The 13,728-nt window shown below is 42.2% G+C and overlaps 1 protein-coding gene across 11 annotated transcripts in view; it reads left to right on the plus strand.

Annotated features, from left to right (window-relative positions):
• LOC309883543 (ankyrin repeat and KH domain-containing protein 1-like) overlaps positions 1-13,728 on the plus strand; it is a gene marked incomplete at its 3' end in the record, with an annotated part of 112,898 nt that overhangs the window by 4,684 nt on the left and 94,486 nt on the right. For all 11 annotated transcript variants that reach the window (XM_082771690.1, XM_082771688.1, XM_082771692.1 and 8 more), the window contains exon 2: positions 9,721-9,874. In XM_082771690.1, coding sequence (XP_082627816.1) covers positions 9,721-9,874 — 154 coding nt within the window. The remainder of the gene's footprint in view (positions 1-9,720; positions 9,875-13,728) is intronic.

Raw genomic sequence — 13,728 nt, forward strand, 5'->3', positions numbered from 1 at the left:
CCTTTTCTCTGAAAATTTACTAGTTGATGTTTTTATACTATTTTTACTATCTCTTTCAAAGTTTGGGAAGTAAGAGATGGAACAAGATAGAAAAATTTCTTCTAGAATTACTCACTGATTAGAAAACATCGAGGGATAATGGGGTCAGGTTCCCAAAAGTATTCATTTAGATCCTTAATGTTGCAGGAAGCTGGTCAGTGGGGTTCATTCCTGTCCAACCTTTTAGGCGTCGAATTCTTGACAAATCTTGAGAAGTATCTGAGATACTTTGGAAGTCTGGCCTGAGGTAGCCAGAAACAATCTGTCTAGTTGTAGCTAGGACTTCATGTTCAATAACACTTCCAAACAAACTGCTTTCTAATTTTTTTTTGTAGAATCCTGGTTTTCCTCTCGTGCAGCTTGACCCAGTTGAATACGTGACCTAAAATAAATATCGTCAACCTTTTTCTAATGATAGGTATAGAAAGCAAAGATGTGAAATCCTACTATATAATTATAGAAACATGCAGGACATCCCCTTGGTAAGGAAAAACTTACCAAATTTAGCAGAACATCTCTAGTTAGTTACAAATTTGCACATAGGTTTCACCATTCAACTGGTTACTGTCTGGGGGTGCACAGGGTTCATTTAGGCTTCAATGCACAACAGATTACAGCTGGCAAATGAAGAATTGTCATGTTCTGATTCGAATTGGGGCAACCCAGCAGCTCTCCTCTGAAATTGATGCTGGGATGCTCTCTCCTCTCTTCTCCTGTCCTCATCTCAGAGGAATCTGAGCAGCAGGATGATGCTGCTGCAGCATTGTCCTGTGTTGAGAGGTCAAGCCCTTCCCGGGATACTCCCTTGAGAAAAGGCGAGGTGTGGAGGGAAGGGAAATGTAAAGGCACTCCTTTCTTCTGTCTGTGCACGTGGCCTGGCCTTTAGAGCTGTGAGCAGCTCTGTTACTGGCTTGGCATGCTTGTGGAGGGAGTTGAGGCTGGGTTTTAGCCCCTGCAGGTGAGGAGACTGCGTGGCTTTGATCTGAGGAGGTCACTCTGAGTTCTCGTGACATCTGTGAAGACACTTCAGAAGTATTGAGCTGTTGTGGCTAGGGGAGGAGAAATGACTCTGAAACTGAGGAGAGTCTGACATGAAAAAGACAACTTTCTCAGGCTTGTTTCACCCTTAAAACTTCATCAAGCAAGAAAAGTAACTTCTGCATCTTGTCTGAGGGCTCTGCAGAGCTCAGTGCCAGCTAAGTTCTGAAACCTTGGCCTTCAGTAGGGTGCTTCAGTGTTGCCTCTTTGGATCCTTGCAGACGTGTGGGTCCAGCCAATGCACACATTGCAAACACCCATCTAAAGTCCGCCTTAAAGCTCACATCTCTCACTGAAACGTCCCTTAATGGAAGAGTTCAGAAATCAGTGGTTTGGTCAAGGTTCGTTTTTTTTTTCTCTCCTGGTAACTACCCCTCTCTGGTTGTTGTGAAGGTGCAGAGGTTTCATTTTGCTTGTTTTTGGAGAAATGCTGAGCAAGTGAAATTTATGGAAGAAATGCACCATATCACAGCATGTTGTCTTCCTTTTACTCTTGCAGCTCATTACCTAATGTTAACAAAATATTGATTCTTTGACACTTTAGCAGATTTTTTAATCAAAATATTTAAAAACTTTCTCACATTTTTGCAGTATTCCACATCTTATGTTCTGATGCATATCGGAAGCACCAAAAATATAAATAGAAGAATTGGTCTTGTACTAGATCTTGTCATTTCTTGATTTCTTTTTTTTTTTTATGGTTGATATCACTCATTTATTTCTTGCCTTTTTCTTTTGGGAGGAGGTTATGCAGATTTTTTTTCCAACTTCTTTTCATCTTTAGCTCTTCTAAAGTATCCCCAGCCTAGAAGTCCTAGACTGAGTAGAGTTCCTCATGGTCGAGTTACTGTGTTGTGTTTTTCAGAGCGCTGGTATTGAGTGAGAGTGAACATGTGAGGCTGTTCTGTCCAGGAGTGATTTTGAAAGTTCCTGAACTGGATACCGGTCCACAGGAAGGATGAATCCCTATTTGTCAAGTTAAAAGATTTCTAATAAACTAAGAGGTTCTTCTAGGAAAGCCCTGACCTCTGTTGAACTCTTTCCTTTCCAAATCCACAAATAAAGCCAATGGTTTCACGTGGCTGACAGGTAATAAATCCATCCTATTTCAAACCAAGGGAAAAAGGGGAGATCAGCTTTTAGGGCTGAATGCCCTGTCTTTGAGCCACGGTCTGTGATCATGGCAGCTTCAGAGCATCATCTGTTGTGAGTGTGTGATCGTCCTCAGCGTGACAACATAGCAAGGGGGAAAGGGAGTCTGGGAAAAGGATGCTTAAAGTTTTGGATTTTGTAGTTTAACCTCAATGCCGTATATGGAATGTTTTAGTTCTTTTGCTAAAATAGTTAACTTTAAAGCCCTTCTACTGCTGCATCTGGAGTTTTCATTCAAGCCTATTCTAGATAGGGGTCTCTGCTGTGTTATTCAGTATGATGGGTTTTAAAATGGTTAACCGATGGATTAGTAGGTACAGTTTGGTTTTTGCTGGTTTTTCAATAGTAGAGGACACACCAGCTTGTTTATGCAGGCGTTGAAAAATATCTGCCACTACCCTCAGCTCTGAGAATGGTAGAAAGCCCAGCAGGGTTTTCAGTTTGGTATGAGGCTCTAGATTAGCTAAAATTTAGTCATGTTAACTAGTGAGGCCTCTCTCTGTATGTGAGAGAAGTTGAAATGGGAACGGATTATTGAAGTATTAGAGCAGGCTGCATTCATCAGCTCCACGGGTATGATTTTGAGCACTGGAAAACTGTGTGTCCCTTTGGATTGCTGAGAGGCGTGAAAAGGTCACCTCCAGGTTAGTTAAGCTGTTGTTATTCAGGCTGTGCATTGGCATGAGAGGTGCTTCCCAAGACGATGGCTTACAGTACTTGCCATCTCAGTGGGCGTGGGCTTTTGCATCAGCACCCACGTGCATTTGTTCATCGTCTGAAGTTTCTGTCACTTGATGAAAGCCCAGGCATGAAGATGCTTGAGCAGAGATCCCGCCCCAAAAGCCCTGGCTACGTTGAAACAAGAAGGATCTTGATGCCTGTAAGTTTTATGTTCCTTAAGTCAGGACGTGGACTAACACCTGCTGTTTCTCAGGTTGAGATGAGGAAAGAAGGGCTATTTCTACAGGTCTGCCAGAAATAATAGGTAATAGGAGGGAATCTTAAAGCAAGTAGCTGCAAAGGAACACCGAAAATGTGATTTAGAGTGGGCTGAGACAGAATACACGAAAACAGGTAGTGTTTAGTGTAGATGATGCTGATTTTAGATGGTAAACTCTACTGGTCTCTCTTTGGGGGTCTTCAGTGAAGACAGTACAGGTCATGAACAGGCAGGCAGTTCAGGAGCATTAATGTGAATTTTGGATAACTTCTTTTCCGGTTCTGTAAATGGCAGTTCCTTGTCATAAGATAATATTTTATTATAAATTAGGAAAACTTAGTTACTTTGTTTCTACTTACCAGGCTTTGAATATTTGGTGGCTGCAGGTTAGTTTTTAATGATTGTGTTTTGTTCTGTTTTTGTAAAAATGAGTGAAATAACTGGTGTTTTCTGTTCTGCTATACAGAGAAGGTTTTGTAATGCTGTCTGCCTCTTGTAACAAGAGGCTGCAATCTGTGTTCAGTGGCTTAGGTTTTTGTGAGGGTTAACTAGGGGTACGGTCGTGTCTTGGGTTTGTTGTTCTTGAACGGTGTTTTAATACAAATGAATTGCAGATTTCTAGTTTGTGGAAGAACTGTAAATCACACAGCTTTGTCTTTTAGACAAAAAATATCTAATGTCCATTTTTTGCTTAAGAGAGAAATTTGCTATTTACCTGAAGTGGTTAAATGTATGTGAACCTTGATGACCGGCGTTTTATCGTGATTGCCTGCTTTTGCATTTTCTATTAGTATTAGCACGAGGAAATTGAAACCCTAGGATTAACAATCTCTAACACTGGAGAGTAGTCCCATAAAACATTAATTCCGAGTTATTACTTTATCTGCATGTTTCAACTACTAGCCATAGTCTTCAGAGCTGACTGCTTGCTTTGGGTGCTTGGCTTGAGATCCTCTGGGAGAGAGGCTGCCCGGGGAATATCAGGCCTGTCTTACTGCTGATGCAGCACCTATCGTGACTGAAGTCAGCTTCTGAAATCAGAAATTAATACTGACATCAGTTCCAGTGTGTGTGCCAGCACACCGAGGACATACCCCACAGGTCTGTGTGTGACTGCCGGGTGTCTGTGCCGTGCTGTGTGTGTGGCAGTCCCTTCCTTTGTCTCCAGTGACAGACCATGAAGTTAGCATCGTGTCCATCTCTGTGTTACATCTCGAGCAGTGTTTGCAAAATCAGCTGGTATTTTGAAAGAGGCTTATTACAACCCAACTCCTCTAGCTGCTAGTTTCATTTTGAACACAAGCCAGCAGTGTGCCCAGGTGGCCAAGAAGGCCAACAGCTCTGGTGAGGCCGCACTTCGAGTGCTGGGTTCAGCTTTGGGCCCCTCACTACAGGAAGGACATCGAGGTTCTGGAACGTGTCCAGAGAAGGGCTACGAAGCTGGGGAAGGGCCTGGAACAGAAGTCCTACGAGGAGTGGCTGAAGGAACTGGGGTTGTTAGTCTGAAGAAGAGGAGGCTCAGGGCAGACCTCATTGCTCTCTACAACCACCTGAAAGGAAGGTGTGGGGGGCTAGGGGTCGGCCTTTTGTCTCAGATAACCAGTGATAGGGGTAGAGGGAGTGGCCTCAAGGTGTGCCAGGGGAGGTTTAGGTTGGAAATGAGGAGACATTTCTTCTCAGAAAGAGCAGTCAGGCACTGGGATGGGTTGCCCAGGGAGGTGGTAGAGTCACCGTCCCTGGGGGTGTTCAAGGCAAGGTTGGACGTGGTGCATGGGGACATGGTTTAGTGGGTGACATTGGTGGTGGGGGGATGGTTGGACCAGATGATCTTGGAGGTCTTTGCCAACCTTAATGATTCTGTGATTATCCAATAATTGCTTAATATATATCGGAATAAAGTTGTTTTTTTTAGATAACCCAGCTTCATTGTAGTCAACTTGGTGTTGTAGTTGGAGCTGAATAGAAGATGATCTGTTGGAGATCAATAGATCATAGTGACTTATTTCTTGAGCTGTTTTTTTTTTTTTTTTTTAGTTGGAGAAACTGTCTTTAGGAATTCAGTTCAAGCCTACCAGCGGGGGTATATGTCCTTAATTATGGCTGTATTGTTATTTATGGTGATTACATGATGTTCTTATTCTTATGTGCTGACTCTGAAGTACTTTGAAATGCTTCTTTTCTTTCTCTCAAAGTGCCAAGAACATTAGAGTGCTGAGGTCCCACTGAAAAGTTAGGTGAAAACACCCATGTTCCTGTATGTTCTCCTCCACTTCTACCTGTTCTCTAGAAAATGAAACAGTGATGGCAGGATTATACCATAATGTAGGTGTAAAAATACTTGGCTGATATTGCTGGGTTCTAGGGAAGCAGTGTTGAAAGGTACTTCGTAAAGTAAGCCCAAAGCAGAGCTCTCACTGGTATGAAGCCAGGGATGTGGCAGTTCTCAAGTGCCACACAAGTAACAGTCCTTCCCTTTGCTTTCTCCTTGGGTTGATCATTTTGAGTAGTGTTGAAGGTGACATTCTTTAAATGTGGAATTCAGAGGGGCTCCACGCCAAATTTGAAATAGAAACTCATTTACAGTATTAACTTAGTTTTATCACAGAATATTAGGGATTGGAAGGGACCTTGGAAGATCACCCAGTCCAATCCCCGTGCTGGAGCAGGAACACCTCGATCAGGTCACACAGGAACGTGTCCAGGAGGGTTTTGAAAGTCTCCAGAGAAGGAGACTCCACAACCCCCTGGGCAGCCTGGCCCAGTGCTCTGTCACCCTCATCGTTAAAAAGCTTTGTCTCACACTGAAGCAGAACCTCTGATGTTCCAGCTTGCACCCACTGCCCCTTGTCCTGTCATTGGGTGTCACCGAGAAGAGCCTGGCTCCATCCACCTGACACTTGCCCTGATATGATACCTGCTGTCCTATCAGTACTCCCAAAAACTTTTTAAAGTAGAAATGATGAAATAGTAGTCAGATACTGGCCTTCAGTGTAATAAAGAACGTGGCAGTGTAAAGTCAGAGGTAGGATATATCAAAGAAAAAAATATATTTTAGTGTAGTTCTAATAGAGCACAGTACACTAATTATGGAATACCAATAGTTTAAACACAGGTGATCTATTTCCATTTTGTAACTTTGAACTTTCAGCCTAACACACAGGCCTGCATTAACCCTAAGGAAGACCCATTTGAGACTTGTCCAAATGGAATTGTTACAGAAATAATTAGGAAGATACAGAAGAGAAAATAATTTCCAATTTCTAATGCAGAAGAGAAAATTGGGTAGCAGCTCATTTGCATTGTGATTTTGCTCAGGAGCCCCAGTCACGATGCTTGACTCCTCGGTGTTGTAGGCACTGCAGATGCAGTGCAAGGATGCCTGTTACCCCACAAGTGCTCATTGTTCAGAGCGTATCTGGACGACTCAAGTTCAAGGATGTGATTTCACAGCATCTTTCTCTTACACTTTTCATAAAGATACTCCTCCAGGTAGTTTGGCACAGAAGCTGCAATGGGCTGCCTTCATGTGCAGCAGGAGGAGGAAAGAACAGCGCTGGTACAGCTAGAAGAGGAAGCTTTTCCAGTCTGTGGAGCCTGTGTCAGGAACAGGCTATTGGTGAACAGTCCAGGCTAGTCTGGAAAAAGTTCTTTTGTCTGTAACCAGCAGCTAGGCTCTTGTTGGCATAGAAATACCTTTTTTACTTTTTTTTTCTTTAAAAAATAAAAGAAGGTTCAATGTAGCGTAGATCGGCTTAGATTTGGTATTAGAAATCTAATCCCAATCCTGTAGGTCATTGCCAATTTTATAAGAATTGCTGGTGTTATTTTGGATGTTCGTGCTTGCAAAGTTGCCTGTGTGTGCCCCTGACCTGAGGTGAACTCTATCATGGTATTAAGGTATAAATACTGATGTACTTCAGTCTGAAGATCTGTGAATGTGGCTGTTAGCGAGTGAGCCACCAGGAGTGTAACTGGATCTGCAGAGCTGTGAGATCGCTGCAGTCTTTGGCAGGGCTTCAGGAAAGCTCCATCAGTGCTCTGGCTGGATGTGGAGGATCACAGTACGGTGGATTGCCCTGATGTTCAGGGCCCTGTCCTCAGGTCCCAGCCAGCTAGCAGCTTGCGATGCCTTTTGGAGTTTTTGATTGGGAATTATTGCTAGCTGTGAGTATTTTGGGAATTAGGCTGACATGTTGAATCCACGTATTCCTAATGAGTCTTTCCAAATAAGATGCTTATCAACCACTGCTGGCCAAAGCAGCTCAAAAAATAATCCCCAAATAGTGCAGTGACCAGGGACTAACAGTTTGCCTACAGATCTCATCAGGGTAAAGCAAGATACCTAAATTTTGCAATACAAGCGTTATGTGAAGTCTTCCTGGAATTTGTGTGGTGGTGGTGGTGTTTTTTTTTTTATTATTATTTTTCCCCTGTTTATTTAAATTTAAAATTTGTTGGATATATTTGGTGCCATTTGGTGGTGGTGATGTAACCATTACAGGTCACTGTCATTCACAAGTTGAGGTTGTTTCTTGCTCTGCTGATAGTGATGAAGTATCCAGCTGTGCATCCTCTGTAGCCGTGCCTGAGTGGAGAAACTCTGTCCATGTACAGAACCATCGCTTGTTCTGACTTGGAAGTTCATTGAAACCCATTTTGAAAGATCGGCAGTGGCACAGTTGCTTAACCAGGTTGTGGATTTTCACGCTCTTTGTAGCCACAACACAAATATATACATTGTTAAACATGGGGAAAAAGAAAAATCAAAACCAGAGAATAATGAAGTACCCTGAAGCACTCCTGTATGCAGGCGTCAGCTTCTCCCCAAGTTATCTTTGCGTCAGCCCTTACGCCAGCAAGGAGTCCTTAAACTGAACAGAAACTGAAAGTTGAGTTCTGCGGAGGGGAGTCCTGGCGTACGAATACCTTTTGCTGTGTGTCATCAGCCCTTCTTTGTTTGTAGTAAAAGTGCGCACCCCTGGTTCAGGTCACTGCTTCTCTGCTTTTGTAACTCTCAGCTCTTTCTCACAGTGAAACAATACCCTTTAGTTTTAGGGCTGTTGTATCTCGTTTGGACTGAACTAGAAGTCGTGCTGCTTAAAGCCCTGAGTCATAGCCTGCTGTCTTACCTTGAATGTTCGTGTGTTGGCACGCGAGGTACAATGCCTTTAAGTTAGACAATATTAGGCAGATCCCCTGAGATGAGGAACTGGTGATCTGTATTCCTGAAGGCTACTCTTCCCCCCCCTTCTCCCATGAATACAATTCATTGTACTCCTGTGTTAATGTTGCATTTCACTGGACTAATGATGATTGCATTGGAGGCTAGGGGAAAAAGTTAAAAACGTTCACATAGCAAAAAGAAATTAACAGTTGCTTTTGAGGGCAGTGTTACATGTAGCTCTCTAGACCCACAGCATCCTTCATGCAGTAGGGCACTTCAATTAATTTGTAGATGGCCTGATCTGGATTTTTGGAGCATTAAGGTGGCGTGTGATTTTACTGACTATGGTGGTAGGTTACCACCGGCATGGGAAAATTAGGGGAAAATAAGAGAAACAAAAATGAGGTTGGGACGTGAAGTTAGAAAGGACAGAAATTTGTCTCATTTCTAAGGGATACTGAAGGCACCAGTAGCCTTGAGCGGGTAATTTCTGATTGAGATAGGGTCCGTGTCTTCATTTTAAAATATTGCTGAGGATAGAGGGAGTTATGCCTGAACTTGAGGCAGATTCTGAAATGTAGTTGTGCTCTCATTAGCGTATGAGTCAGGTATCCTCCTTGTTTATTCTGGCAAGCTGTCCTTAAAGCACAGTGTGTTGTGTTGAGTAATTCCGTGAGCTTGTGTTTTGAGATGACGTGGACCAGTGGTGGGACAGCATTATTGCTACTTAGTTGGAATACCTGCTTGCTTAATTGTCCTACCGATCTGTTCTTGTCTAGGAAACACTGATGGCAGGTTTGAAGTGTCGGTGCGGGAACAGATGTTGTGGTTTGAGTTGTAGTTGGCTGTCTTTTTTTCTACTCAAAACAAACAAAATCCCTGCGCTGCATTAGCTGAAGTCCCTTTCAAAAGGGAACTGAAAAATGCTTTAGGAAATCTTTCAGTCCCTCCCTGGCTCTCAGGTAGTAACAACTTCGGTATGGCTGAACCTGATAGCTGCTTTTGGTTTTTGGTAACAAGGTAGGCAGACCCCTGGTGACAGAGGTGCTCCAGCCTCTTGTAGCAGTCTGTTCTGGTGGTTAACAGTGCAAACATCCATAACATTTTTCTGGTGTTTAATCTGAGCGGCCCTTGCTGTAGTTTCAGCTCTTGTTAATTAAACTGTTGATGTGCTACTTCTCGTGCTGAGTTTTTTTCTTTTGTGATTTCATCAGCTACTTTTTCAGTGAGTTGATCAAATCACTTCTAAGGTTCTGTCCAATAATCTGTACAGTTAAGCCATTACCATGATAGTACAGCTAAGTTATTCCTTGGATTTTATAATATTTTACGTTTATTATAAAATGTCAAAAATTGTAAAACCGTTTTTTTTTGATTTCACAAACAGGTTGAATCGTTTATTTTGGACCAAGAAGATCTTGATAACCCAGTACTTAAAACCACATCGGAGTTGTTCTTATCGAGTGCTGCAGAAGGTGCAGACTTGAGAACTGTGGATCCAGAAACACAAGCAAGACTAGAAGCCTTACTGGAGGCAGCAGGTACTTTATGTATTTATTTTTTTTCTGAAACCAACTTGCACACAGATCTGGCAACCTATAAATTTTGACCCTAGTAAAGTGTTCATGAGTCTGGAAGTTTACTGTGATGATGAGGAGCTGAGAATAGCAATAAGCTCATAGTTCTTATGGGTGTCGAGGGTTGCTTAGCTCACTGTTTCTGTGAGCATAAGGTTAGAAAAGTTTGTTTGAAGTAAGTGGTATTTCCTTGATCAGGGAAGATTACAAGTTACCAGAGGGAGAGTTACAGGGGAAAGGATGGAAGGAAGTAGACATGCTAAAATCATATTTTTCTTTATGCTGCTTTTGTCAATATATAATTATTAATTCAGTACTTCAGAAATTCCTGCCTATGGCAGGGGGGTTGGAACTAGATGATCTTTAAGGTCCCTTCCAACCCAAGCTGTTCTATGATTCTATTCTATGAAATTTCCAAGTGAAATACTAGTTTCTATTTTGACTTTCATAAAAATCTTTCATGTTCTGTAGTTTTGAGACATGGCTGTTGGAAAATGCATACTTATTGCTCCCGTTACAGAACCAGACTAGATAAACACGGTGCCACCACATTTGTTAGTTTTATGGTGAAAGCTTGACTAATTAAGGTTTTGTAAATTTTGTGGCTCAGATACTTGCAATGAAATAGGAAATCGCATCTTTTTCAAAATTCCAAGGAAAAAACACCCTGCTTTGAAAATAAATAAATAGTTTGATCACTGAGTGCATACTGAGACTAGTAGTCTTGTGCTGGAGTTTTCAGGCATTAGCTTTGAACACCCTTTAGGGGTAGATAAAATATATTTGTAGGTGTTAAGCTATCTACGGCTGGTCTTAAAGGAGAATTTCGATCTGAGGAAGCAAAGTTTGAGAAGTGGGCCTGCATGAACCTAAAGAGGTTCCACAAGGCTAAGTGCAAGGTGCTGCACCTGGGTCGGGGCAATCCCAGCCATGAGGACAGACTGAGAGAAAACTCATGGAGAGCAGCCCAGCAGAGAAAGACCTGGGGGTTCTGGTGGGTGAAAGCCTTGACGTAAGTCAGCAGAGTGTGCTTGCAGCCCAGAAGGCCAACTGCAACCTGGGCTGCATCAGCAGAGGAGTGGCCAGCAGGTGGAGGGAGGTGATGGTCCCCATCTGCTCTGCCCTTATGAGGCCTCACTTGCAGTCCTGCATCCAGGTCTGGGGCCCACAGCACGAGAAAGAAGTGGGTCTGTTAGAGGGAGTGCAGAGGAGGGCCAGGAAGTTGGATCAGAGAGCTGGAGCACCTCTAATACGAGGAAAAACTGAGAGATGGGGGAAGATTCAGCCTGAAGAAGAGAAGGCTAAGGGGTGACCTTATTGCAACTTTTCATTACTTAAAGAGGACTAAAGAGGACTTCATAAAAAAGATGGAAAGCAACTTTTTCCTTGGTCAGGTAATGATAGAACAAGGGGAACGGTTTTAAACCAAAAGTGGGGAGATTTAGATTAGATACTAGGAGGAAATTCTTTGGTCAGAGGGTGGTGAGGCACTGGAACAGGTTGCCCAGAGAGCCTGTGGATGCCCCAACCCTGGAGGTGTTCAAGACGAGGTTGGATGAGGCCCTGGGCAACCTGATTTAATGGGTGGCATCCCTGCCCATGGCAGGGGGATTGGAACAAGATGATCTTTAAGGTCCCTCCCAACCTGAGATGTTCTATGAAAGGGGGCAGGGGACTTATTTTGGTTTCTTTGCATTTTGAATGTTAAAAACAAACAAACAAAAGAAAAAGTACAGCTTTTGTCAGCAGAAAATTGCAGCACCTTAATTAATGATGGATCTCTGAATTTAATCTAAATGAATGTAGTTCTTGGGGACCAAACTTTGCTTTGCAGGAAAGATAGAATGTATCTGGAGTTCTCTGAAATCCCAAATTTAAATAGTTGGATCTGTTGCAGTTCTTCTCAGGTACCTAATGACCGATGTGGCCAAAAGCCTATTGCTAGCCTTATAAATTGTCAGTGAAGATGTCTGATGGCTAGTGTTATGAGGTACTGGTCTCTGAGGTATGTGTTTCCATCTAGGTTTGCAGTGTTTGAAATGAGTTCACAGTACATAATAAATCTAGGATGTACCATTGCTGCTTATAATGTCTGTGAGAATGCTTTCTTCAGGTTTCTAAATAGCAGTTTGCCACTTGTCCTCTGGATTAGCTAATTTGTTTTTAATCTGAGATTCCTATGCTTTGATTTCCTCTTGTGCTTGGAGTGGAGATGTAGAAAATGGACAGAGCAGAATCTGGAAAGAAGAACCAGCCTGTTGGAGGGCTTTTGTTTGTTGGCTCCATCTCCTCTAAAAAGATCGGATGAAATTAATGCCTCTTGATTAATTTTTGTGGTTGAAAGATTGAAAATGCTTGGGAGAAAGTTCCCTAGTTAAGGCGTAGTTGTCTTTCCCACTGTAAATTCAAATACTAGAAATATCATTGGTTAAAAAAAAATATCTAAATGATAAAAATATCCAAAGGAAACACTGAGAATCTGGTGGCTTATTGATAAGACTTAAATTGAAGGTGACTAAAAAATAAGCTTGTGTTTCTGGGAGAGGTTCTAAATAGCTTCATTGGGGGGCTCACACTCATCTGACTGGCTTGACTGAAAACACCCTTTCTAGCCTTAAATGAGCTTGTTTAGGTTTCCATCATGGGAACAAAATGACCTAATGCTGTGATTTTTGCATTGTTTGGCAGTTTGGCAATAAAGGTGATTTCTCCTGTTAGTCATGTTTTAGTCACATTTCATTCCCCAGCGTTAAGTATAGCTTGCAAAAAGTAGATGGCAGCACTGCTGCTGGAACAAGCAGTTAGGCTACAGCTTGTCTGATGTGGTTTGCAGGGCAGCTCGGCTTCCTTTGTTGTGATTTACCCCCTCCTGCAGGAGGCTTGATCTTAACTTGCAACCCGCAGTACAGTCAGTCGTGTGCTTCATGTCTCAGATTTCGTAGTATTTTTCACATGCCGGGTTCAGGCTGTGTCCTTAGGATTTAATGACTTGCAAAACTCGTTTTGCTTACTGTTCCCAAATCCCTTAATGCTCACATCTCACGTGAGCACGTTGGTTATTCGTTCTGGAAAGTTAGTTCTAGCAACTGCAGCCAGATGAAATATTCTTTTTCAGATTACATATGCAGAGTTTTCTTCAACCATTCTGTTCTTTTTTTTTTTTTAAATTAATTTTTATTTTTTATCAGCTGTTTTGATTTGTGAGCCCTTAGACCTGCATGTGAAGGTGTAGTGATCTGAGTTTAGCTGGACTGCTTACGAGTATTTCTACATATCATCATTACCCATCATGATGTAGTGCTGGATTTTTTTTTTTCACAGTTTAGTTTTTGATTCCATTTCTGTTTTCAGGATGACTTAAAATATTTTATGTTCTCAGATGCTGAGTGGGTACAGTCTTACAATTTGTAGTGTTATGGCCATGCCCCTCTCCACTTCAACAGAGTAGTAGATATACACACGTACACACTAAATATACATACATACACGCGTGCAGACCATGCTAGATTCAATGCATTTGCTAGGCCCTCTGAAAACCTGGCTAATTAGCTTTATTTATGACAACCAGGCTCCTGTAGTCTGTTTAAGCAAAGCACAATCACTTTGTTAATGAAAAACTACCTTTAAACAAATTCAAGTGATTGTATTTTTTGACAAATAAACCCAACAAACTTGCTTTACATTCTGAAGTCTGAGACACTTCACTGTTCTGAAGCAGAAGTATGAAGGTCATAAGTGACTTGTTCTGATCTTCAGAAAAAGAACTGAATCCCATTGTTTGGGAAGCTATCCTAAACAAGCCGAGTTTGTTGCTTGTT

The sequence above is a fragment of the Aythya marila genome (genome assembly GCF_965140915.1).
Source record: "Aythya marila genome assembly, chromosome: 14".
Lineage (NCBI taxonomy): Eukaryota > Metazoa > Chordata > Aves > Anseriformes > Anatidae > Aythya > Aythya marila.